Source organism: Crotalus tigris, unplaced genomic scaffold (assembly GCF_016545835.1).
Source record: "Crotalus tigris isolate CLP2741 ecotype Arizona unplaced genomic scaffold, ASM1654583v1 scf7180000017605.3043972, whole genome shotgun sequence".
Classification (NCBI taxonomy): domain Eukaryota; kingdom Metazoa; phylum Chordata; class Lepidosauria; order Squamata; family Viperidae; genus Crotalus; species Crotalus tigris.
This window is the reverse complement of record NW_024096508.1, coordinates 687,126-714,391: the sequence shown is the minus strand read 5'-3', so window position 1 is coordinate 714,391 and position 27,266 is coordinate 687,126. Positions and strand designations below refer to the sequence as shown.

General features: G+C 37.0%; 1 protein-coding gene across 3 annotated transcripts; it reads left to right on the top strand.

Annotated features, from left to right (window-relative positions):
- Positions 1-5,207: 5,207 nt before the first annotated feature.
- STYX (serine/threonine/tyrosine interacting protein) lies at positions 5,208-26,223 on the top strand. 3 transcript variants are annotated; one of them, XM_039320681.1, is made up of 11 exons: positions 5,208-7,096; positions 11,430-11,462; positions 14,229-14,282; positions 15,623-15,720; positions 18,083-18,143; positions 19,436-19,472; positions 21,357-21,396; positions 21,476-21,526; positions 22,058-22,130; positions 22,933-23,034; positions 25,765-26,223. In XM_039320681.1, exons 1-11 carry the CDS (start codon positions 7,040-7,042, stop codon positions 25,771-25,773), a joined length of 615 nt encoding a protein of 204 aa, XP_039176615.1. In that variant the 5' UTR covers positions 5,208-7,039; the 3' UTR covers positions 25,774-26,223. The 3 variants fall into 3 exon arrangements, with proteins under 3 accessions (XP_039176615.1, XP_039176624.1, XP_039176607.1); XM_039320690.1 differs by having other exon boundaries at positions 5,472-7,096; positions 11,366-11,462; positions 22,933-23,017; XM_039320673.1 differs by having other exon boundaries at positions 5,581-7,096; positions 22,933-23,017.
- Positions 26,224-27,266: the final 1,043 nt, after the last annotated feature.

Sequence of the window (27,266 nt, the reverse complement as noted above, 5' to 3'; positions counted from 1 at the left end):
ATAACTAGATATACCGACAAAAATACTGCCGATCTAATTTACTGACAAAAATACTGCCAATCTAATCTTTCTTAGTATTTTGACCTGAAACGTAATGGAATGGCTCACATGACATAATAAGACAGGAAGAAACCACACTGTGGCTTAAGGTATTATATGTTCTGCCCATTGTAATGCATGCAACCAGCCATAAATCTAATCCTAACATATTATGAATTATCATGAAATAGTTGATTGTGATTTTAAGATCATACTTAAAGAGACACATATTGAATATTGCTCAAGAGCAAATCAATAATGAATATATACATTGGCTTTCCTTAATTTGGTATCTTCATGAGGTTTTGACTGCAACAGATGTGAATGGTGAAAGAAGGGTTTGATATTTGTGCTACATCATAGGTTCTGTCTATTAAATAAACCACAATTAGCCAAATTCATACAATATACTGAATCATAAACCATAGTTTATAAACTCTAATAGCTGGGTTCTTATTGCATGTTATATTGCAATATATTGTAGATATCTTTGGCCTAGCAAATTGTATGAATATTGCCATCTGATGATGGCAAAACATTGTTTTTGTACCATTTTTTTATTATCTGCTCAAAGAACTGCGAAATGTCATTATTCTGGACATTCCCACTGTTTTGACCATATAGATCAGGGGTAGTCAACCTTGGCTCTTTTATGACTCGTGGACTTCAACTCCCAGAATTCCTGAGCCAGCTTAGCTGGCTCAGGAATTCTGGGAGTTGAAGTCCACGAGTCATAAAAGAGCCAAGGTTGATTACCCCTGATATAGATAATCCTCGACTAAAAATTACAATTGCATGGACAAAAGTGACTTGCAACTGATTCTCACACTTATAACTGTTACGACATCCCAACAGTCACGTAATCAAAATTTGGATGCTTGGCAACTGGCATGTATTTACGATGATTGCACTACCCTAGGGTGAGGTGATCACCATTTGCAACCTTCCCAGCTGGTTTCCAAGAACAAAGTTACTGGGGGAAGTTGGATTTGCTGTGATTCACTTCATAACTGCAGGGATCCTGTGGCAAAAAAATTTGTAAAATCGGGTACACCTTACTTAACAATCATCTTTCTTAGTAACGGAAATTCTATTTCCAGTTGCGATCATAAGTCAAGGACTACCTTTGTTTACTTTCCCCTTGATTGGGCAATACATGGTTCCTGAAATTTTCCTAAATTTAATCTGCAGCCCCTGACTAAGGTTACCAGATACCTGATTAAGTAAAGGATATGGACAACCGGAAAGGAAGACACACTAACTTCCAATTTCTTGATATCTGTGATAAAAATTGTATTAAAAAAACAGTTAAGTCTACATGTATTCAAAATTATATTTTCCAGTTTCAAAAAACTAGTTTTTCAATCATAATAGTTTTCCAACAGATCTTTAGTGCTAGCAGACTTGACAATGATGTGCTTTTTAAATTTTATTATAGAAAAGTATGACTCATGTGATCTACAGACCACAGTGATCATGGATTTGAAGGGGCTGCATTAAAGCCGATTGCAGGAATCAGGAAGTAAATTAACATGTAAATATCGACCATTGAGTCTATCAATGGACAAGGGAAATAAAGCAGCAGACAATTTAGAAGATCACAATACACAAAAGATTGAATGACTACCGTAGTGAAGATTTAAAAAGCCAGACAATATTGATTTTAGGCTAAGCTTGCCAAACGGAGAACATGAGGCTAAAAAGGAGGACGTCGTCCTTTTGCTGAACATTGCCCCACCTAAGAACCTATGAAGTAGTGGTCATGCTTAATTTCAGAAAGGGCTTGGTTGGAGCTGTGGCAAGAAATCTTTATACATCAACTAAGACTGCAGCGTTAAGTCTGCTGGAAAGGGGAAATTGGGCTGAAGTTAGCTTATCCAAGACAATCAGCCTTCCTTAATCCAGCATCCTACAATTAAAAATCCCTGTTGCTGATGGGTGATGGGAGTTACATTCCACAATAGCTTTAATGCTGGTCAAAGATCATAGAGAAATACCAGTAGATCTACACAATATCCAAGAAAGGTGGAACTATTGTTTGAAAAAGGGAAACTGACTTTATGGAAACTGAAGTCATTAGAGTGGATTATTTTCAGAATGCTAATACAGTCAGTCTAGGCACAAGATCTAGATTGTGGATTTCCTGTTTCACAGATCAATTTCCAATATAAGGTGGCATTCCTGAAGTTCTTTCCTAAAAAGCTTTCCATCTTTTCCAACTAATTGAATTCAACTAGCTCTGTTTATGAGAAAGCACCTTTGTATGATAATGTATAGTTGAAGGATCATATAATTGTTCTTACATTAAAATGTCTACAGTATGCACTATATTACCATGTTTTCCCGAAAATAAGACCCGGTCTTACTTTTTTTTTTTGTTTCCGAAAGAGGCACCAGGTCTTATTTGGGGAGGGGTGTCTTTTCCATTTACCTTCGGCACTGACAGCCCCACCGGCCCACTTGTTCTGCAGCAGAAGGAGCAGCTTCATTCTGCAGCTAAGAATGGAGGTTTGGCCTGCATTTTGCAGTTAAAGGCCTTTTCCAGAAGGCCACTGCAGTTGAGAACCGAGCTATGGATTGAATCCATACCTTTGTTCTTGGCTGCAGTGGCCTTCCGGAAACGCCTCTGACTGTGAAATACAGGCTGGGGATGCCACAGAAGAAGTTGGCCAGGAAGAGAGGTAAGTGGGTGTGGGGCACGTGGGGCAGCTCCACACCCCTACCCCAGCTTTAGGTGTGTGCCTCGCCCCCAAACTAGGGCTTATTTTGGGAGTATGACTTATATTAGGCCCACCCCCAAAATCAAGCTAGGGCTTATTTTTGGGGTGGGTCTTACTTTCGGGGAAACACGATATGGGAAATATTTGTCAATCTCTCAAGAAACCAGGTTTAGAATATCTCTGAGCCTTGTCCAAAGGAGAAGGCAACTGATATGGAAGAGGTTCCTGTTATTCGCAATATGAACAGGATCTTGGATTATAGTACATTGAACACTTAATAGAAATGGAAACCAGCCATATCTCACATGCAAGCAAAGAAATTTAGTATAAATACAACATTAATTAAAACACATTTATGTCTTTTGACATTTGTAGCCACTATCCCACTGATTTTAATGTGAATGTTCTTCACATTAAATGGCAAGTTGCATCTTATTATTAGATGCAGGAAAGTAAACCTGGAGAGAAAATCCAGTACTATATATAGTTCCCACTTCCCTATTATATTACTGCAAGGGTGCTGAAAATCACATTTTGTAGAATGTCAAAACTGACATAATATGTCTGCTTTTATCTGAGTACAGGAAGGGGAATCGCATTTGATTTGTACCGAAGAAGAGATTTATAAATATACAGTCTTTATACTCTGCCTGGTCTTTGGTTGGCTGATGGCTCTGTGAGCTGCTTTCCAAAGGTATTCAAAAGGTTTGTTTCCTATTCCCCAGCAGCTCTGCCCAAATACTCAAGACCAGGAGAAAGAGAAATACTTGGATCTTTTATAGAATACACATAATCCTCCATTAATGATCACTCATTCAGTGTCTGTTTTTTTTTTTTTATTAAAGAGTTTTATAAATTTTACAAAAAATAAGAAACAATACAAAAACAAAAAACAACATATACAAATAAAAAACAAACATTACCCAACAAAACCCCCCTTCCCCCACCCCTACCCAAACTCCCCCTTCCCCCCCCCCAGGACCTCCCAGAGCAGAATATAGGCTTAATTAAAGAAAAAGTTAAAAAAAATTATAAAAAAAGAATATAAAATAGAATATATATATATATATATAAAGTTAAAAATTATGAAAAAACTATATAATATTTTTTATATCAAATTTAAATTGTATGAATTTTATCCATTTATCCCAAACAGCAAGAAATTTCTCTTGCGTTTGTCCCTTTAAGAAAGCCGAAATCTTTGCCATTTCCGCCAAATGAGACACTTTAAGAAACCATTCCTGCAATGTAGGCAAAGATTCCTTCTTCCAATATTGTCCTACTAACAGCCTCGCAGCTGTTATCAAGTTTAACATCAATATAACCTCCTTTGTGTCACAATCAGTAACTATACCTAACAAAAATAATTGTGGAGTAAATTTTACCCTCCTTTTAAAAATTCTCTGGATATTCCACCATATCTTAATCCAGAATGCTTTTATCTCTCTGCACGACCACCAAATATGATAATAAGTAGCATCCATACAACCACATCTCCAACATTTAGGTTGTAAGTCAGGGTACATAAAAGACATTTTTTGTGGATCAAGGTGCCATCTATAAAACATTTTATAAAAATTCTCCCTTAAGTTCTGTGCTTGTGTAAATTTGACATTTCTCACCCAAATAATTTCCCAGGTGTCCAATGGAACTGGCTCACCAAAATTCTGCGCCCATCTAATCATACAATCTTTAATTAGTTCCATTCAGTGTCTGTTGAAAATAGAGTGGTGCTGAATAAATGGCGGTTACATACAGTCAAAGCTCTAGATGTCTCAACACCCCTGTGACTACGTAAACATGATCTGGGCACTTGGCAGCCAGTTCACAAGTCAGTTGCGGAATCTCATGGTTGCGTAATTGTGATTTACCATTTTCCTTGCCAGCTTCCCATAATCAAAATCAACGAACGTGTAGTGAATTTAATTTCTTTGCCTTCGTTCTGGTGATGTTCATATACAAAGATGTTTTGGTTGTTTGAAGACAGTCTGAGCTGTGGAAGTATGACTGGAGTGGCAGAAATTGATAAGTCAGTCTCGTGCTTAATTTCAGTTTTCTAAGCCATACATATAGACTACATTATCTTCTTTTGTATTTCCAACATCAGTACTCCAATCTCCAATCACGAGCAGCACAACATATTTACATATTCTGTTGATTTCATATATCAACAGAATATGCATCAGTAGTTAGAGCATAAACATGGATGCTTATGTTTTCTATACATGTGGTTTTCTTCATAAAAATACAGACATGGTTTATCATTGCCCTTTTCCACAGTGTAAATCGAAAGTGATCATGTGTTTCACATCTCCCTATATCACTGCAGCATAATAACACTTAGACTTTTATACTGCTTCACAGTGCTTTACAGCCCTTTCTAAGTGGTTTACAGAGTCAGCATATTGCCCCCAACAATCTGGGTCCTCATTTTACTGATCGAAGAAGGTTGAAAGGCTGAGTCAATCTTGAGCTGGTAAGACTTGAACTTCTGAACTGCTGGCAATCAGCAGCCGCAGAATTAGCCTGCAATACTGCATTCTAACCACCGCACCACCACAGCCCTTAGGCACCTTCTGCTTTAGCTGGACAGCAATAGCAATAACACATACCGCTTCATAGTGCTTTACAGTCCTCTCTAAATAGTTTACAGTCAGCATATTGTCCCCAACAATCTGGGTCATCATTTTAGCGACCTTGGAAGGATGGAAGGCTGAGTCAACCTGAAGCCGGTCAGGATCAACCTATTTAGTATATATTTGATAGTCAGATATACAGTCAGTCACATCTGACCCTCCTAAAAATTTCTTGGCACACACTTCAACATTCTTCACTCAGCCACAATTAAGCAACAGAACAGGATATGGGGAGGGGAGCAATATATGCATACACTGAATTAAAAATGTCAGGGCAGGGAGGGAATCCTAATATGAATATTGTTTTGTTTAGTATTTCATTATTTCTGCAAGCTAAGAATAGACAGGGTGAACATTTAAGGAGACCTGCTGGATTAGCACAAAGTCAATTTAATCTAGTATTTTACCACAACCAAAAAATTCTATGTAATTCTCCTTTTCTTCTTTCCCCTTGTTAGCATAAATACAGAGCTATGGACATTGCAATCTTTTTTTGAATCAGAATTGTTCATTATTGTTTCTCTCAAATTGTCTTTGCTGGTTTTTAATACCATTTTTTGACATACATTGAGTGGTTTGAAAAACTACATAAACTGATGCAGGTGATTTGTCAGAGCAGATCAGAATTAACGTGAACAATATCCAACATAGAGATGAATACTACGCTTGGCATCTGGGGTTCTATGTTTATCTGTCCAAAGCTTTTAAACTAGAATTTGGAGTTGCACATTATCATATGGAAATTGTCCCAGTTATTTATGTGGTTAAATAAGATGCAGAATGAAATTATGCAAATCTTTATTACAACCTGGGACAGCAATGGCTCCTAACACAGGCAGAATAGAGGTGATTTAAACTATCCTATGGCCGCGTTGGCAAAGCAGGTTGCGTAAAGCTGCATTAAATGATTTGTGCAAAACCAGGGTTTGGAAGAAAACCCTCCTCGGCGGCTGTCGTGAGAGAGCGATGGAAGCTTCCCGCATCCGCGCACGAGGCAGCGACAGCCGCTCTCCTTCCATCACGCAGGCGCGTCACCATGAGCAAAAAAGAGGACAAGCGCGTTCTCTTGAGTTCTTCGACACGCCCCTTCCTCTCGTCAACACACCCCTTCGGGAACCTTGGCATTCGGCCACGCCCCCTCCGCCTGTGACCCGAGCAGGGGCGGATCCTTCGTTACACCACACCCATTCCTATTACGGCTCGTTCCAGCGCCACGCCCTCGACTCCCCCACCCATCCCGACTGTCCTCGGTAGCAAGCGGCAGTTGGAGGAAGCCGAGGAGAGTAGCTCGTGGGGAGTGGAAGGGAGAAGGGGGGGGGGAAAGGGCGTCGAGCGGAGCGCGTGTTCGACGGCGTCCGCGAGAGAAGCCGGGAGTGACCGACCGACCGATCGCCTGCCTGCCTTTGGAGGGGGAGGGGTAGCCTGCGAACAGCATGGCGGCTGGGCGCGAGCCCCCGCCGCCGCCTCCTCCTCCTCCTCGTCATCATCTCCCTCGGTTCCCTGCCAGCCCCTTGGCCACCGCCGCTCGAGCGTCGAGGCCCACCGACCTTCTTCTCCCTCTGCCCCACTGACTGTCAGAAGAGGGAAAAAGAAGATACAGGGAAGGACGGAAAGAAGCCTCGCCCTACCCGGGCCATCCCGGCCATGGAGCTCGCCAAGCCGGTTTTCCCCGCGCTGCCGCAGCCCAAAGAGGACTCCGAGGTGAGCGAGCCGTTCGCCGAGCCGTCGCCCCTTGGGGAACCTCGCGATCCCACCCCACCCCCGCCACCTGGGGAAGGCGCTCTCCCGCGCCCGCCCCATTTAAAGCCAAACGCGCACAGGTGTTCCACTTGCTAGGCAGGTGGTGGTGGTGGTGGGAAGCGGAATCACGTTGTAATCGGTGTGCCGCGTTAAATAAACATTTCCTCGCGGGTTACAAGGTTTGTTTTGGGAGCCCGTCCTCCTTCCTTTTTGCTGCCCTGTGTCAGGAATAAGGAGGAGTGACCGGAAGGGAGCTCGGTCCAAGGGAACGCGCCTGTTATTCCTGCCTGGCTTCGTGTGTTTTTCTATAGCCTGTTTCAGACTAGACTAGAGTTGGAGTGTCTTATTTTAGCCTTTCAGCGTGCACGAATAGAACCATATTGTTGCCCTGTAGTATCTTCTAGGAACTCGCACACCCATTTAATGACATGCATGCACACCACACTACCATCTAGAGTTCTTCTATGAGACAACCCATATTATTAGGGAATTTGCTCAAAGTATTTGGGGGGGGTGGGTGTTTGTCATTATGTAGGTATCCTCCAGGCATCCCTTTTAATATCTTCTGACACTATAGAATGATCCAGTTGTGTCCCCCAAATCTATTTTAATTAATCTGTTCTAAATTGAAACTAGTTTCTTTCCTCTTTGAGATGGGAAACATGCCAGAATTGTATTATAAAAATCAGAAACGGAACTCAGCAAAAAGAACAACTTCTTGACACCATTAAAACCTGTGTCATAGCTCATTTTATTTTATATTCTTGCACTGTATTCTACTGTCCTTGCTCTTCCTAAAATATGAAGTATGTCTGCTAGTCACTCAAAGGTTGCCCATTCTTGGGACATGCTCTAGTATCTTACATTGCTCCTGCTTATATTTCTGTGCTTTCCTTTATATCCCTGTATATAGTGAATGCTATCACAGCAAGGGGTAGCACAGCAATCTGACTAATCTTGAAGAAGCTGTGAACTTTGTAATCACTTTATATATTGTTAACTACTTAACTTTCAGACTCAAGGAGCTGGAATAGCATAAGCTATATTTGTCTTGCAGATAAGATTGGTGCACCTATTTATTTCCTTTCCTTTTGAAAAGCATAATTTTTGTAACCTTTGTACAAAAAAAAAGATTATAATCATATAGGTGATTACACAAACTTTAATTACTAGAACTGTTGGGACTAAATCTTCATAAATTTACATTTTAAAAAATATAGCATAAAATATTGCGATCGCTGATCAGAATTATAGTGAAAAAGCTGTGTTGGTCCATAGAAAGGGGGGGGGGGAAACATCCAAATGTAGATTGTTAGTTAGTTCCTTTATTGGGACCAACCAGAATTGTTTTACAGACCATTTAATGGTGAAGAACTCGGAATTTGCATGCTCTTTTCTGCTATTTTGATTGGTCCTGATTATGATATTGTCCAACTGTGTATTTTGGGTAAATGTTATAATAGCCAAGGGGCTTAATTTTAAATTAAGTCAAATTTAACAAGCAAGAAGGAAATGCAGTTGAACTCAGTGACATTGGCAGAAATAGGTTTCACTGCTTCGTCTCTCTACCTTTAGATGCAGCCTGCTAAAAAAAATTTGATGATGCATATGGTTCTGGAAGAGGAGGTCCTAAATGGCTGTTGGTTAGAAGATGGAATGCGCATGGCAGTTTTACTTTTTTTTTAATGGAGCCAGTTTTCTATATGTTGGTATGATTGTTCATCTGATAGTTCCAGTAGACTAGTCCAAATATTGGACTAGATATTTATGAACCAAGTCAGCAAGGGATTTTGGAACAGTAGAAGGAAAACAGTTAGAAAGTACTAACTTACCATTATTCTAATATTGGCAGTTCATACAATATATCTAATGTAAATCCATTATTAACATTTTCTCCATATTAGATGAAAGCCTAATGTATATTTGCAATGGGAAATAGGATTTTTCAACATTCCCCCCCCCATTGAAATCTATATGAGAGAGCTTATTTTTACTACTTTGGTGAATAATAACTTTTGAGAAGAGGCAACAAACATTGGACTTGCCACAAAGTCCATTATTGTTTGAAATTAAGGCATGAACTTAGATCAGGTATGTCAAACTGCAGGCCTGCGGGCCGGATGCATCATACTTGAAACTGCACCCACCCCATTGCCGGCAATGGGGAAAAAATTGCGATATGTCAGCGTTGACATTGCGAATTTGACATGCCTGACTTAGATCTAATGTAGTTCCTCTGTTAAATCGTGTTCCCACGATTTGTTATTAAAGGCAGATTTCTGTTTCTATTTTTTTTATCAGTGATACTGTAAAATTAATATAATGCCACTTATACTCTAGCTTCTTTCAACACCATGGTACAGCTGAGTTCCAGATATTGAAAACACTATGGATGAGGTTTATTATTTCTGTTTCAAGCTCAAAATACTATACAGTACTTGCAGAATGGTCAGCATTGGAACACTATGAGTAAGGTCAGAATTGTTGCAAACTAAAAATGGCCTTTTAAGTTTAGAGCATTTCAGATTTGAAACATTTTGTATTAGGGAAAATGTTAGTGATTTGCTAGTTTTCAAATAGATGTATATTTCTATGGAATTGTGGAAATCTGTTTTAGAGACAATTAGTATCCACTAAGAGTTAGGCAGCTTAGAATGTGCATCTCAAACCAATGCTCTGGATAAAAATATCTTATTATAAATTGGTTGTGTTTTTGCAAGAATCAGGTAATATCGAGGGATCCAAATTAAGGCTTTTGTCTATTGCTTTCTAATTAATCTGATTCTCTTTGTGATAATCTGTAGGATATTTAGCTTGTCTGGAAGACATTTGATTTCCCATTTCTTTGTCTGAATTTCTCACTCTAGGAGGAAGGACATATGTCATTTTCTTCATAATTCATATTTCAGCCAGCTCTGACAAAGTGGCGGTTATAGTGGACATGGCAGTTTGCATTCTCTGCTGCTGCTTTTTAATGATTGTACTTTATCAGCTTAGCTGTATATTTAGATGCCTTCTGCTTGTGTCTGAAATAAATGCTCAGCAAGACTATGTTCTATATGTTCATCTCTGTTATTAGTAAAGCATATAATTTGCTGTTTGCTATCTTATATTAAGCATTTCAAAATATTTATATTTCAATACTGCTCTCTACTGTAATGACAGATAATCTTAAGATTTATTTACTTATTAAATTTTTGTGCAGTTTTGTTTTCTAAAAGTAATATCAGATGAACTATTAGAGTATTGTTTGCTTTTTATTAGCACACATATTACAGCTAATTTGTTTTTCTTTTACTATATATTGGCCAGACATTTGCAGTTTTGGGGGAATCAGTGCTCTTTTTCAATTGCTTCCTGTTTTATAGTATTTAATTCAATGCTTACATGCTGTTCAAGTGTAGAATCTCTATATTAGCCTTCATTGAGCATGTATATGGGCAGCAAATTGATGTACAAGGTGAACTAATTCAAAATGAGGAAAAAGCTCCTATATGTCAGAAACTTTTGTTAGTTTTCTTTTAACATTATTTAATTGATGATTTAAGAAATTGATTATTTAAACTAGGGAGGCAGTAACTGGATTTAAACATTGCACTAAAATGTATGTGGCTTATTTCTAGTTTGTATTGCATGTTGATGTTGAGACTTATAAAGTGAGGTTTATTTAGTTTATTAATATGATTTTAGCTAATTATGATAAAGTGGTACTTAATAATCATGTACTGTTGGCCTATTATTAGTAATATCTCAATCATAGTCCTGACTTTCAGAGAAAGTCATCAGTTAGTGGGAGAAGTGACTGATTATATTTAGAAAATTAAAATTCTGGAAATCTTTCAATTAACATAGACTTAACATTGCATTTCTTCCTTAAAACATTTTCCATGGTTATTTACACATTTCTTCTAATAATACCGGTAGTTCTGAACCACTAATATTTCTCCAGGTTTTTTACAAATTGGTAATTGTACATAACCATGTTGAAGTTCAGCTGGGATTCAGTGTCCAGGTTATATCTTGCTTCATGGACAAATGAAAAATCTCACTTTGGGTGTACTTAGAAATTCTTATGCCATTGTAGTCCTCATAAATGTATAAAAATGTTTTCCAGGATAACTTTAGTAAAAGTATTTTCCAGGATAACTTTAGTAATGAAAAATTACAAGATCAAACCTATAGCTTTGTTAGTTTGTTTAACCTGTCATTTTCATCTTGCATTTTTTCCAGAACCTCACTATTTTGACTGGTCTTATATTCAAATGAGAAAATGTGTTTTATTTCTTCCACTTAGGATTGGACATATCCAATGAGAAGAGAGATGCAGGTATGGAAATTTTATTTACTATGTATTTGGGCTGCTGCAGAGCTTGTAGCAACTTCATGAAAACATATGCTGACATCTGACATTAGGCAATGAAAAAAATTGATGCGGCAAATTCATTTCATGCTTGTAATATATTGCAAATCATAAATAAATTAGGGGGAAAACCCCAGCAACACCAAGGAAGGATGGTTGCTATAAAATATCTGGGAAATTGTCCTAAAAACTAGCCTTTTTATTATCTACTTAATAGATTTGTAACCAAGGAGGTCGGGGTAGCAAGGGATTACAATATATTATTATGCTTTTGAAAGATTCTCATTTGAAAGAGCTATAGACCCTAGACCCAAATCTGGCCTTTTCTTCTGACCTCTTCAGATAGTTGCTAATGTAGGCTATTCCAATAATCACTACCTCTGCCAGTCCTGAGTAATATACATTCTGTACACATTTCTGTCATTCTGTCGACACTCTGAATTCAGAGGATGGGAATATATCTAGATATTCAAGCCTTGTGGACCAACGAAATATTAAGAATTAATTTTCATAAAATAGTTACCATAGCTATTTCACAGAAGTGAAGCTATCATAATTTAAAAAAACTTGTTCAAGAATTCTAGTCAAGTGACAGGTGAGGTTTTAGTTAAAATCTTAAGTCTATTCTTTTGAACCCATAATTTTTAATTTCCATGCTCATTTCAGGAAAGTTGAATAAGATACCTAACTGCTACCAGAAACTAAATGAAAAGCAAAGATAAAGTCTAAAGTCTAATTGGTATACTCATCTCCAATTTTCCATCGTAGGCAAAATATCCATGTGTAATGTGTACCATACATTCATGCTGGCAAATAACCAAACAGGTATACACAAATAAGCACAAAAGTTGTATCATCCCCCCAAATCAATATATTCTGCTCAAGGACAATTTTTTAAAAATGGGCAAATGTATTTAGCTTTGGTATTTAATTTTCATTAAATTAGCCTCTCAGAAAATCTGTAGTCCCTGGGATACTTTGTGCCCACCCTCTAAATTGGTATTTTTTAACCTTAGCAACTTGAAGATAGGTAGACTTCAACCCCCCAGAATTTTTCAGCCAGCATAGCTGTCTGGGAAATACTGAGAGTTGAGGTCCATACATCTTCAAACTGTCAAGTTTGAGAAAAGCTGCTCTAAATAATAATGTTCTTTTTTATTATTATTAGTTGGGCACAATTCTGGATAAAGCTCAAGGTTCTGTTAACTTTTTTTGAAATGAAATATAGTTTTCCAGACTACATTCCACTCTTAGCATGAAAGTTTCACTGTTAATATTTTTGTACCTTAAAAAAAAGCTAAAGAGCCTAGCTGGCACTTAAGGAGACACAGGAATCATATTAAAAAACACAGGAAAATGCATTGTCTAGAATTGTTTTGCCTTTAATCATTGCATAGCAGGCAGAAATTCATTTTCTTACTAAAAGATGCCATGAAGAAAAGCTTGGCCTATTGAATTTCTACCCATCAGGTAGGCAGGAGCATCACCAGAAAACGTGTTTTGAGAAATGGTTCTACAAAAAAGTATAGAAGAAGTGTATTCATCTTGGTTATAAATTACCAAGTTCAGAGAAAATAAGGTGATATTGATATGAACAGGAAAAATAAAAGTGAAAATTGGGCTTGGGTTAAACACGTAATGAAAATTGGGACTGAAAAATTCAGTTTTTTATATATATAGAAACAGTCTGGAATAACTTGAGAGATGTGTATATTTTTTTTCCTTCAAATCTTTGAAGGTTTTGAATTTCTTCTATAGATTACAGGATTAGTCCAGAATGAGTTTGAAGAGGAAAAGAAGCACAATGATATATAAGTGATGGCGAACCTTTTAGAGACCACGTGTCCAAACTGCAATCCAAAACCCACTTATGTATTGTCGGGTGCCGGGTGGGTGTGGCCCGGGTGGGTGTGACCAGTTGGGTGTGTGTGGCCCTTTGCATGGGCATGTCTTCGATGGTAATGGCAGACTGGGCAGGACTAAAAAGTTCAATCAATTCGAATTTTGCAAGATCTTTTTTTTTTTCCTGTGAGAAGTTGAAATTGATTGATTGAACCTTTTTTTTTTTTTTTTTTTTTGCACACAGCGGCGGAGGCCTAAAGCGAAAAGGTTTTATAAAACCCAGCTGAAGGTCTAGGACTGGGGCGACGATGCACATGCCCACAGAGAGGGCTCTGCGTGCCACCTGTGGCACACATGCCATAGGTTCGCCACCACGGCAATATATTATAGCACAGAGACAAACAGTTCTTGGCATTTTAGTTGGGGTTGCAATCATACTTATTCATGTTCCTTTCTTTTTCTTTTTCCAAGAAAAAGCACCAAGTAACTTCCTAGCAAAAATAGCAAATTCATAAAATTTATAAAACAATTATTGTACTCTATCTGAGTTCATTAAGCTTCATCAAACATGAGATTGTTATTTGAATTCTGGCATGGCCTTTGGCCACGAAGATCAAAAAGTTTCTCCTGTGATTTAACATGTACTTAGGGTATGCAGTATTCTTTTGTAGCCCTGTGCTGATTTATAAGAAAATAAACCTGGCCTACTGGCTTGTGTTTTTCTCAAGTGTATTTTAATAGGGCCAGAAGTAATTTAAGACTAATCTTCAATATTGCAATAATATAATTCTTGTTATACATTAATGTTGTGCCTTGTAAATTTTGTATGCGTGTTTATTTTCTTCCCATCCTCTTACTCACTGTTCTTCTTTATTTTATTTTATTTTTTAGGAAATTTTACCTGGCTTATTCTTAGGCCCATACTCTTCAGCTATGAAAAGTAAGGTAGGTTGTCTGCAACCTTTTTACACTGAGCAGTTTGTGTGTAAATTATCTTGATCACGAGTGTCAAACTCGCTGCATCAAGTGACGTATTGTGATGTATCTCGACTTTTTTCACATTGCTGGAGCTGGGGTGGGCGCAGCCTCCACATAATGCAACTGGCCTGCAGGCCGGAGTTTGACACCCCTGATCTAGATGCTTTCTTCAGGACATGTTCCTTTCCCCCCTTCATTGTGGATTTTTGTCATTGAATTAAGGAAGGCTTTTTTGGCCTTGTATGTACTTTAATTGTTAGAAAATATATTTACCCTGCTGTTATATACCTTTTAAATATTGTTGTTGCAGTTTAATTTTTAGCTAGGTATTTCTGATTTCTGCCTGGAGAAAGGGGTATAGGAAACATTTCAATAAAAATAAAAGCATTGTTGCAGCATTGATTGACCTTTGAGATATTTATACTTTCTGCAGATGCACTATTTCAGTGATGGTGAACCTTTTAGAGACCGAGTGCCCCAAAACTGTCCCCATCCCCCACTCCGCTCCCCTCCCTGCCCGTTCCACCCCACCCTGTATGCTCTACCCCTGCTCCGCCCCGCCCCACTCGCCCACAGAGCTACCCACTGCCTCCATGGCCTGCTGCAGATTGCCCAGGCGGTCCAGCAGTGTCATGGCAGCCACGCCCTCCACCCGCACCCCGCAGCATCAACTGCACGTGACAGGCTGTGAGGACAGAGTCTTGTTCCCATTGCCCAACTGTCACGTCCTTGGCTGTGCTGCTCTGCATGGGCTGCGCTCGGGGGTGACTCTCTTCCAGGGGGCTGCTGGTGAGGATGGGGCCATGGGGGAGGTGGGGGTTGGAGCAACGGCACATGTGCCCACAGAGAAGGGTCCGAGTGCACACATGCCATAGGTTCGCCACCACTGCACTATTTCATTATAGAACAGTCAGAAGACTGAAAATCCTTCTAAAGTTCATGTATGTTATAGCAGTTAGGTATCTTATTCAACTACTATGTTCGTGGTTTCTAGCTTATTAAATTTATTTTAGGCAAAGAGCCTAATCAATTGGGCTGTTACAGAGATGCTGAATATTTTCAGCCAGGACATATATGGGGTGGGGGTGGGGGAGGGAAATATTCTATATTGCTATTTTAGTGTAATTATTTTATTTATTTTTATTTATTTTTTTAAATTTGTTTGTTGGTCATCTCATATATAACTATATTGATTATTTAATTAACTATTAGCTACTAAAATGCAGTTCTACTGTTTTAAAGTTTCTTTCTGGATTGGTATCAGCCATACATTGAATTTTTTACTTGTTCATAATTTCATTTTGTAGCTACCTACACTTCAGAAACATGGGATCACTCATGTAATATGCATAAGACAAAACATTGAAGCGAACTTTATTAAACCAAACTTCCAGCACTTATTTAGGTAAGAAAATTTTAAATAAATTATGCTTTGAAAACAACGATCTTTTGTACAAAATATACTTTTCAGGATAGTATATACTATATCATTTATATACTCTTATAAGTGTCTTCATAGTTCACAGTAACTGACAAGCATAGATAAAAGTATTGGAAAGAGATATGTAAGGTTATCTGTTTTCTTCCTTCCCTAAGATGAGAATGATACAAAGAGGAAAAATGAGATAAAATCTTGAAATGTAGTAAATGTTGTGATAATGTACTTCAAGTTCTATCAAATATGTCAAAAATTTTGATTTTTATACAGTATAAATTTCTAGTTCTCATAATTCCAAAAAGGTATCCAGGTGACTTATTAGTCTATATTCCAAAGGTTCAGATGTTTCATATGAAGTGAATAGATCAGTTGCATTTACAGTATCATTTTGTATCTCTAGAGCAGTGCCCCCCCCCAATCGTTTGGGCACCAGGGACCCGTTCTGTGGAGAGAGATTTTTTCTGTGGACTGAAGGGGGAGTGGTTTCGTGTGTTGTCTGCATCCTGTGGATGGGGCTCTAATTGTTTGTATGGCCTTGTTTCTGGCATGCTGCAGCCCAATGCCGGTCCAGAGATCGGGGGTTGGGGATCCCTGCTCCAGGGCTTTTGATTTCAGATACAGTCATTGGAACACAGCTGTCAAACCTACAAAACTACTTTTGGTTACAGCCATCTTTCTTCGTTTTTCGACTTGCCACAGCTATGGGGAGAGGGAAGATGCATTCTTCTAGTTAAGTCATAACACTAACTTTCTTTTGGGAACCAAGGTCAAATCGCTCAAGTGTTTGGCGACCTTAGAGAGCCCGCCAAAGGTGTTAATTGCAGAATGTGATTTATTACATATTTAGTGGGTGGGGAGTTTAACTTTTACTTTGTAACCTTTTGGGGAGGGGACTTCCAGTCTTGGTTTCACCTTTCTTCGTGCTGATATTATGTACCCATTACAATTGTTCTTTGAGGAAAGCAATTGCCTCAGAGTTCTTATTTCTACTGGTCTCGTCTATCGGAACCATGACAACAGCTTTATAAGTGAACGTGAGACACCTGTCCTTTCTTCAGTACTTGATACACAGAATTTTGCTAACTTCCTAAATCAGTTGGGCTTCAGTTACTATTCAGTTGCTTATCTCAAATATTAACTACAGATTTGTGTTAGTGGTTTAATAAGAAATTTCATTTAGTAATATATAAATATATTTAATTACAGATGATAGAATTAATGGTAATTCTTTTGCTTCATAAATAACATTCCATAATGCTTCCTGCATTTTTTGCAATCTTGAAGCAGGAAACTCCATTATTATTATTATTATTATTATTATTATTATTATTATTATTAAGTTGGAAAGGACCTTGGAGGTCATTTAGTCCAACCCCATGCTCAGGTAGGAAAACCTATACCATTTCAGACAAATGGCATTGCTAATAACTTTTTCTTCTGCTAGAGGCTTTGAACAATTTAAACCGCTAGTTTTATTGCTGGACCAAATGTGCTATGTTGCATTTGTATGTGGCAAATAGTTCAACATATATACCTGATTTATAATAATACAAACTACAAGTAATCTTTGACTTTACAACAGTTCATTTAGTGAGCATTCAAAGTTACCACAATACTGGGAAAAGTGACTTATGACCCTTTTTCACACTTAACGATCACTACAGCATCCTCATGGTCACATGATCAAAATTCAGTTGCTTGGCAATTAACTCATATTTACGATGGTTGCTGTGTCCTGGGGTCATGTGATCACTTTTTGACAAGCAAAGTTAATGGAGCAGCCAGATTCACTTAACAAATGTATTACTAATTTAACAACTGCAGTGATTCACTTAACAACTGTGGTAAGAAAGTCCGTAAAATGGGCCAAAACTCACTTAACAACTATCTCACTTCACAACAGAAATTTTGGGCTCAATTGTGATCATACGTTGAGGACTTCCTATATTTATCTTTCTGCTTCCATGTTATCTATTGGCTGACACTAATTCCTCAAGATTTCAGGCAGAATTTTACCAAAGACTACTTGGGGGTGGTAGGAATAGAACTTGGAGAGCTGTTTTGAAAAAATATAGAATCAAAGAAACATTATTAATCCTTGTTGCACTGTGATTTTTCTTCTGAAATTTTCATTTAATTTTATTTTGCCTTCTAGAATATTTAGGTGTGTTTCAGCAGAGGAGGGATCATCAGAAACTCTAAAGAGTTTAATCTCTGAGAATAAACCACTCTCTCAATGAGCTCCATGATTTAATGTTTTATGGCCGTTCAACATTCTAGAAAATGAATAGTCCTGTCTATGTATTTAACACACTTATTTTAATTGTAGGTATTTGGTCTTGGATATTGCTGATAATCCCATTGAAAATATAATAAGGTTTTTCCCAATGGTAAGTGTCCATCATTACGAGTTAAATTATTTCATAAGCATATATTTTAGAACTGAATGAAGGTAATGCTAAGAGTGAAGAAGTATCTATAATTGAAATAATTCAGGTAAATAAACTTTATCTTTGATTAGAGTAGCAGTGACCAATCATATTACATGAAACACTGTAATGAATTGATAAGCGTGGCATATTGTGATTCATAATATATCCTTTTCTTGGTAAACATGAGCTTTCTTCTGCATTCTGCAATTTACATTACAGAGCAAATGGAGAAAACATTGCCTTTTCTTTTTTTTAATAAATATGTTATTAATTTTCTAATTTTATAATTATGAGTACTTAATAAACATGTTGTCTAGATCCATTGGTAATTCAGTGGTACATATTAACTTTCTCAGTCTAGTTCCAATACTACACCATCCAGTGCTTCCTTGGTCCTCTCTTCTTCTGGTGGTATGCATTTTTCCACACTGGGCAAAAACAATTCTTGCTACTGTTAATACATATACAATTAAATATAGACATTTTCATCACATTTTTCTGGTATCATACATAATATCGATAGTGTCAGTTTATAATATCTTTTCCAACCAGAACATATCTCAATTTTATCAACATGTTGAGTAGCTTTGCACCATGGCAATGCAAACTGCTCCTTTTATACATGCATGCATTGTCACAGTGAAGTAATGTTTTCATTTGATTTTCTTCCTCAAGCCACTATTAATTAATGTGCTCAGGTTTTTTATCTTTTCAATTTAAGCACATCTATGTAAAGTATGTTGTTGACCTCATCTGGTTATTGCATTTCCAACAATTTTTAGAGAATCCCAGTAACTGTAGTTCTCTATGGTTCTCTACAGATTTTATTTCATTCTATAGTAATTCCTGTGTGATATTTTAAAACCTGAGAAGTTTTTATGATATACTATGAGTCGGATTATGATTGAAAGTAATCATTTTGAAGCATTTTGATAAATCATGATATAAACATTTTTATATTATGCCCCTGCCTGAGCAGGGGGTTGGACTAGATGATCTCCAAGGTCTCTTCCAACTTTATTCTACTACATTATTATTATTATTATTATTATTATTATTATTATTATTATTATTATATAAGAAGCTAGGCAATTGCTAACACTACATTATTTTTGTAAATAATGCATTATGTTTTGTGAATAATGTGAACTTTTTCTGCAGAAGTTACTTAAATTATATAATAAAACTGATTTGTTCTATCAGTGTAAGATGTTTAATAAACTGGAAAGGAATGGTATTTTTTTCTTTAGACTAAGGAGTTTATTGATGGGAGTTTACAAACTGGAGGTATGTATCTTAAATTGTTTGCCTGAAAATTGGACAAATTGTAGCTTTTTTTCAAATTAATTATATAGAGATACAAACTGTATGCGATAAAAATACTTTGCCATAGAATGGGCATTATTATTTATAGGCTTGTTCTTTTTTACAACTTTGATAACTTTCTGATACCTAGAATAGTTTTTTTTACAAATCAAAGACTTTAGGGAACAAATTTTTTCTTGCCATTATGTAAGGGTGTGCATAAACTTTTACTGTCAAGAGGCCTTAGAGCAAAGAGGTGCAGTGCATGAACTACACAGCCGCCCCCCCCCACACACACATGCACCCTGTCCATTTGTAACCCATGGTATTGTTGAATGTTAGTGACACAATGGATGCTTTGTAGTAACACAGTCTGTTCCCCCCTCCCCCTGCCCTTTTTGTTGGTGCATGGATGTTTTCTTGGGTGGCAGATGTCTCCAATTTCTATCTTGATGTTAGGTTAAATGGCACAATATTACAGTCTTTCAAAGATGATGATATTTATTTATTTATTTTTGAGACTTATATACCGCTTTAAGTGCAAGCACTCTCTAAGCGGTGTATATTTACATTGCCCCCAACAATCTGGGTCCTGGATATGTTTCTGTAAAGATAGGAATATGACCTAATGTTCTTATTTCCATTTTTAACCTGCCCTTCCCACACTAAAATTGACAGCCTTGCCCTTTTCAGTAGTGTCACGGAATGCACTCTTCCAGTTCTCTAGAAAGACTGAGTTACTTTCCCTGGTGATTTAATATTAGTCAATCTTTGCCTTAGGGGCTAATTTGAACAGATGACTACATGAAAGAATTCTGTTAGCCTTCCTTTACCAATCAAAGAGAATAAAGCTTCTTAGCCTAGAAGTCTGCATCTAGCTTAAATTATATATGGTATTACTGCTGATATTTAGTCAATCTTAGTTTGTGATATAGATCAGGGTTTTTCAAACTGTGTCCATAGTATCCTATAAGAATGCGATGGGGTTCCCTGAAAGACTAAGGGTGGAGCAGGATCGTTGGAATATAGCTGGGACTTCAATTCCCAGAATTTGAAATGAACTGAGCTTATTTTCTCACCCCCCCCCCCAAAAAAAACGTGCTTGCAATTTTGCAGATCAGATTTCTGTTTTTTTTAATGAACAGATTTTGTCTCTGAAAACGTTCATAGATCCCTGATTTAATTTATATAGTATATTTTATTTATCAGCTGATCCACAAGATAGCTCATAATATTGTGTTTATGTATGTTCACACAATCAGAATATAGCGTAACAGTAGGAAGGGACTTTGGAGGTCTTCTAGTCCAAAGCCAGTTCAAGCAGGAGAGACTATACCAGGGGTTCTCAACCTTGGCAACTTTAAGACTTGTGGACTTCAATTCCTAGAATTCCTCAGCCAGCTTTGCTGGCTGAGGAATTCTGGGAGTTGAAGTCCACAAGTCTTAAAGTTGCCAAGGTTGAGAACCCCTGGACTATACCATTTCAGACAAGTGGCTGTCCAGTTTCTTCTTAAAATCTTCCAGTGTTAGTTTTCTGTATCCAAGCAGAGGCCATGTTTATGCTTCCCTTCTACTCTGCAGCTCCAGGGCAAGTGGCAGTTGGAAGCAAGTGTTCATTTTGTCAAATAAATACCTTGCTACTATTTCATAAATAGATGGGCCAAGCAGATTTCCCATTTGCCATGCTAATCTTACTGAGGGATTGGGGTTGCAGTTTCCAAGAACTCTCTGATATTATGTTTAATCTTAATAAACCCCCTTGTGGATCTTGCAGATAAGTGGTACTATGTACTGTAATGTAAATAATATAATACAAGAGGAGGAAATGCTATATAGCCAGTATAAAGTAACTCTCTTCATTCTCAGGAAAAGTTCTTGTGCATGGGAACGCAGGGATTTCTAGAAGGTAACAAAAATTCACATTTTAAAAAATATTGATGAGGCATGACCAACATATCTTACCTTGTTTATCTGTCTGCTTTCAGTGCTGCCTTAGTTATTGCATATATTATGGAAACATTTGGTGTGAAGTACAGGTAAGAATGTTTACTAAATAGCCTATTATATTTCGGGATAGGGGAATTTTAAAAGAATTAGATGTCTTTAAAGCAAATTCTTGGTGTCTTCACAGAAATTATTCCCCTTTTTTGAATTCAACTTTTGAAAATTTGTTTAAACCATGTTTGTTTAATACCACCAATATTGCTTTTAAATATCACATACCAGATATAAACAAATAGTATTAAGCACAGAACAAAATGCTATTTATTTATGTGTGGCATGTTACATTTAAAAACAGCAATATATTTGCCTAAGTATGTCATTATATTAGGTATTATTAAGAATTTCATATGCAACTTCTATATAAAGAATATTTTGGAAGTATGAAAGTTTGATACATTTTGAACACATTCCTTATCGCATATCAAGGCTTGGCTAACACTAGCACAGAGATTCTAATATATTATTATAAACAGCAAATAAAACAACAAATAAAAATAAAGGAAAATATTAAGAAAGTAAATCAGAAACCAAAACAAATGGACATGAATGGATCTTTTTTCTAGGGATGCATTTACGTATGTGCAAGAAAGAAGGTTTTGTATTAATCCCAATGCTGGATTTGTTCATCAGCTTCAGGTAAATTCTTTTTCTGTCCATTGATAATGAAGATTTTATTACTAATTCTCTAGGTAGTGATACCTTATTGTCTGAAATGCATTGATGTTCTGATTTCTGGATGTTGTTTATATTTTCCAGTATAGTGGGTTATTTTTTAAAAAAATATATATTTACTTGGACATTGAAATTTTGGGTTTTTTAATGTGAATTTGAAATTTAAAATACTGAAATGAAATGTGAGTGGATAAGCTTAGCCAAATATCTAAACTAGAAACTTAAATATTAAAAGGAGTTTTATGATTAATAGAATTTCTAAAATATATGGCAGAGGTAGTTCAGATTCTGGAATAACCACCAATGAGCTGTCATCTTCCATGGCCGCAGGAGATCTTTAAACCAGTTTTCATTCTTTCACATCCCATGTTCAAATACTGATTCAAATTTAGATAGCATATCATGCTTGCTTGAGCTGTGTGTTATTTATGTATGTGCAATCAGCTTCTACTTTCCTGCTTGTTCTCCTTTCATTGAAATATTCCAGTAAAAAGATACAGGAGGCCAAGTCTTCCTCCAGAGAAGTAGCAACAGTGATTTCCCCCCCCCCAAATCTAGATTTAATTTAATCAAGTGGAAATAAATTGCTTATCTCCCTTTTCTCATCCAAATCTGTTTCTCAATTTCCTAAAATATTTAAGTTTTCCTGACTTGTAATATTTATATGCTCTTGTTGGTTTTTCCATTGGTTGCTTTTTGTCTTAGAATCTTGACACAGAGCGATTTCTGCACGTTTTATGTAATTCTTCAGGTCTTCTTGTTTTAGGAATATGAAGCCATCTATCTAGCAAAGTTAACTATCCAGATGATGTCACCTCGGCAGCTGGAGCGATCACTCTCAGTTACTACAGGTGTGATCTTAATACAGGTGTATAGCTATAACTTTTTTCATGTAGGCTGTATGTATGAGGGAAGGGGTGGTGCCTTCTTCCTTGATGAAGACAGTAGTGTGTTCCCTCGTCAATAAAATCATTTTTAATCTTGCTAACTCTTAATAACTGTCAACTTATTCAACACATTGCATAACTGTCAACTTACTCAACACAAGAGTCACTTTAGATATTGAGATGGGTCACATACAATAAAATTAAAAAATTAAAATGAAATAAACATTCCCTTTCTAGGGAGAATGGTTGGACTACACTTACCATTAGATGAATTAGTTTATCTGGACCTTTCTTTCCTTGGCTTTGGAACTGAGTGTTGGACTGAAACTATGTTGTTTGCTCTTGTTGGTGACATTTGGCAGGATTGGGATGACTATGATTCCTCTGATTGTGCTGGACCTTTCAGCGTCCTGTGATACCAATTGCCCATGGTATTTGGGGTTGGGAATGAGAGAATGCTGTCTTTCTGAGTGGTCATCTCCAATAAGTGATGAGTGGGGAGAAACTGAGCCCTTTATAGCTTCATTGAGTCCCTGAAGGGCTCTGTCCTGTCTCCTATTTAACATTTACATGAAGCAACTAGGAGAGGTCATATGCTGGCATAAGATGAGGTATCATTGATATACGGATGATACTTCATTATATAGAGACCCAGTTTAGTGTAGTGGTTAAAATGATTGCCAAGAAACCAGGAAACTCTGAATTCCAGTCCCAGCTTAGGCATGAACGCCAGCTGGCTGATTTTGGGCCAGTCACTGTCTCTCAGCCCAACTCATCTCAGAGTTGTTGTGAAAATGAGGAGGAAGGAGTATTGTTTGCTGCCTTATTTATAAAGTAATAAAGGTTGGATAAAAAAATCTAATAAATGAAAATGAAGTAGTAAATGAAGCTTTTCACTCTGAGCCAGATGATGACCAAATGCCTAAAGACTATTATATATGGATGAGAAGAAAAAAGCTTAGACTGAATTCTACTAAAACACATGGCAGCAAACTTTGAAGCAAATTGAGTCCACATATCAACTCTAGATAGATTTCCATTTTCCCAGACAAAGCTGGCCTGCAAGTTGAAGGTCTTTGTATGATGCTGGTTGCTACAAAGGAAAAATGGAAGCCACAGCAAAGGTTGGCCTTGCACAGTTACATATTATCTGCCAATTTTAGTGTTTCCTGGATCAGGAGGCACTTGTTACCACACACTGGATTATTGCAATGCATTTTACATGGGGCTATCCTTGAAGACCATCCAAAAGTTTTAACACATGTAACAAGCACAATCTGGGTAGTTACGGACATGTGGAGATTCAACTCTATAACATTACTATAGGCAGTCCTCGCTTACCAATCCTCGTTCAGCATATAAAGTTTAATGGTGCTAAACAAGAAGTACATATGATCAGTTTGTATTATGTGATTCATAATACACATATTACGCAGTGACAACTGCTCACCCATACAGTGATATAATTGCCATTTGTGACCTTCTCCACTGGCTTGTTACAAGCCAAGTAAATGGGGAAGCTGGCAGCAACTCCCATAAGTCACTTCTGCCACTTTTCCTCCCAAAGAGCTCCTGGGCAGCAGAGTGAGTGCAGGTCCCTGACAGGCAGACAACTGCCTACCTGTCTGTACTCATGCCAGGATCTACCTTCCTGCGTTCATGCCATCCAGCCTCCAGCCTTTCTGCACTCAGGCCATACCATCCATTCCTGGCCTTTCTATACTTTCACTGCAGTCCAATTCAGCCTTCCTGTGCTCGCGTCACAGCCTTCCCCTCTTATGCCAGCCTGCTTGTGAGCCACCTAAGGAAAGGTTTGTCGTGACTGGGTCTTCCAGTTTCCAATTGGCTTCCCCATTGACTTTGTTTGTTGGAGGCCAGTCAGAAGTTGCAAGTCCTGGTTATGTGAGGCTCTTACTTGAAGATCTGTGGTAGTCATTTAACAATGGTAACAGGGACTATTGGGACTGCCATTGCTAAGTAATGTGGTCATATACCATATATAATCTATATGGTATAGATTCTCCTGCTCAAGTAGGGGGCTGGACTAGAAGACTTTTAAATTCCCTTCCAGCTTTATTCTATTCTGTCCTAATTTACAATGCATTGCATAGTGATGGAAATTCTGGTCCCAATTACAGTGGCTGCCAGTTAACTTCTGGATGCATGTCACCTTTATAAATCTTCAAGCTTGGATATCACCAAGACTGTCTTCTTGAGATTGACTCTGCCCCTCCCATAATATATATATATATTAATATTGTAAACCATTCAGTTTCTTCAAAAATGGGGCAGCATGTGAGTTTATAACTTCCGCCACAAATACATTTTGTTTTAAAGTAAATAAGTAAAAAAGCAAAGGAAAAATAATAAAGGAAAATAAAGAAAAAAGTGGTTATGATATGAATTAAGGTAACACTTCACTAGGGAGACCTTCTGATTGAGGTTCTGAGGAGTCTGGGGGAGCGAAGTGACTTTCAAAGGAGAGAGATGTGTGTTCGATGTAAAATGAATTTTGCACAGTAAGTAGAATATCTGTTTTTAAACTATTTCAACTACTATGTATGCTTAATATATACAAATTCTGAAGGAATTTTTAGTCTGCCAGATAAAATAAAATACTTAAAATTTCTGATTCTTATCAAGCTATTTTTTTTCCTAGAATACATTTTTCTTACTGCCTAATCGCTTGAATTTTATTGCCTGCTTCATAGGAAGTCTGAAACGAACACATGAAGAGGAGGAAGAAAGCAGCGTACAAGCAGCAGCTCCAAATGGTTGACAGCTGAAGATACCTGGACTTGATTGTTGGGAGTTTTATAGCAGCTTCTAACCCTGGCAAGATGAACAACCAGATACAAATTTAAAAATGGAAGATTCTAACTTCCTTATGCAAACTTGTTCCTTCAGTAGCATACAAGGCAACATTTTTAAGGTATTAGATTCCTTGATTGATTAGAAGGCACTGATTTTTTTTTTTTTTTACACTTTATAGTTTTATCCTTACCCCAAAGTTTTGGACTTGCAAAGAGGTATTATTGCAATAATGCACTTTTCATACTTGAAATTTATTTGTATTGATAAAATTATTACTTAAGCAAAACATGTGTTGGGAGATTATTATTTATATCATTTTGTGTAATTTATAAGAAGAGTAAAACGAGAAAAAAAAATAACCATGAGTTGTATTTTCCATTTTCCAAGTTTAAGCTTCAGGAAGAAAATTGATTAAAACTACTGTGATTATCTTGAAATAAAAACAGTAGGGATCATTATCACTGATATATTAAAATAGAAAATTAATATTTTCTTTCAAATAAAAAGGTTTTTTGTCTTCTAAGTTTTTAAGAAGAGACTAGACAATCATTTGTCTGAAATGGTATAGGGTTTCCTGCCTGCCTGAGCAGGGGGTTGGACTAGAAGATCTCCAAGGTCCCTTCTTACACCACCACTACTACTACTACTACTACTACTACTACTACTACTACTACTACTACATCATCTACATCATTTGGCTTCCAGGCAAGAGTCCATTGTAAGACCATTTTTCTAGTAGGAATCGACAAAATAGATTCAAGCAGACAAATAACAATATATGATCATTGACCCTTCAGTTATCAATATCTTGTTTTCCAGTATGTCATTCTGTTTTTCATCCCTAATAATATCTGCTGCCAATGAAGTATCCTTCAAATTCTCTTGATAAATGCTAAACTGCAAAGATCTGAATTAAGTAATCAGCAATATTTTTAGATATAATTGAAAGCAGTGGGTTTTTAGAAAAAACGTCCAGTGTCTGTAATTTACACTTTAGTCCCATACAACCTTCAAGAGATCAGTGGAGCATATATATCTATATCCATTCAGCTCAAACTGAAATCTTTAGATGGTTTGTTTGAAGTTTTAAAAAGGCTGGTACTGTTTTCCCTTTTCTGTCTGTTTAGTAAATGAGTTGCAGAAGTTTGCAATTCATTTACTAAATTTACCTTTTCTTTCATTACCCAAAACCACTTATCAGAAAGTCTTATTTAAACACTGATTATTCTGCTTAGGATGGAGATGGCAGAAGAATAGTCACATTGATGAAATATACTTATTCATCCAATAACAGAATTTAGAAAAACATGGAAGAGCTGTAAAAAATAACTTTGCAGAAAATCCTTGCATCTAATTAAACAGCACTTATAGACTCTCCCAAATAAATTTGATATTCTTG

Excerpts from the sequence above, each read along its gene's own strand:
- STYX (XM_039320673.1), top strand. The coding sequence starts at position 7,040 with ATGGAGCTCGCCAAGCCGGTTTTCCCCGCGCTGCCGCAGCCCAAAGAG. Across the intron at positions 15,721-18,082 it reads AACTTCCAGCACTTATTTAG|GTATTTGGTCTTGGATATTG; the intron begins GTAAGAAAATTT and ends TTTTAATTGTAG. Across the intron at positions 21,527-22,057 it reads ACATTTGGTGTGAAGTACAG|GGATGCATTTACGTATGTGC; the intron begins GTAAGAATGTTT and ends TCTTTTTTCTAG.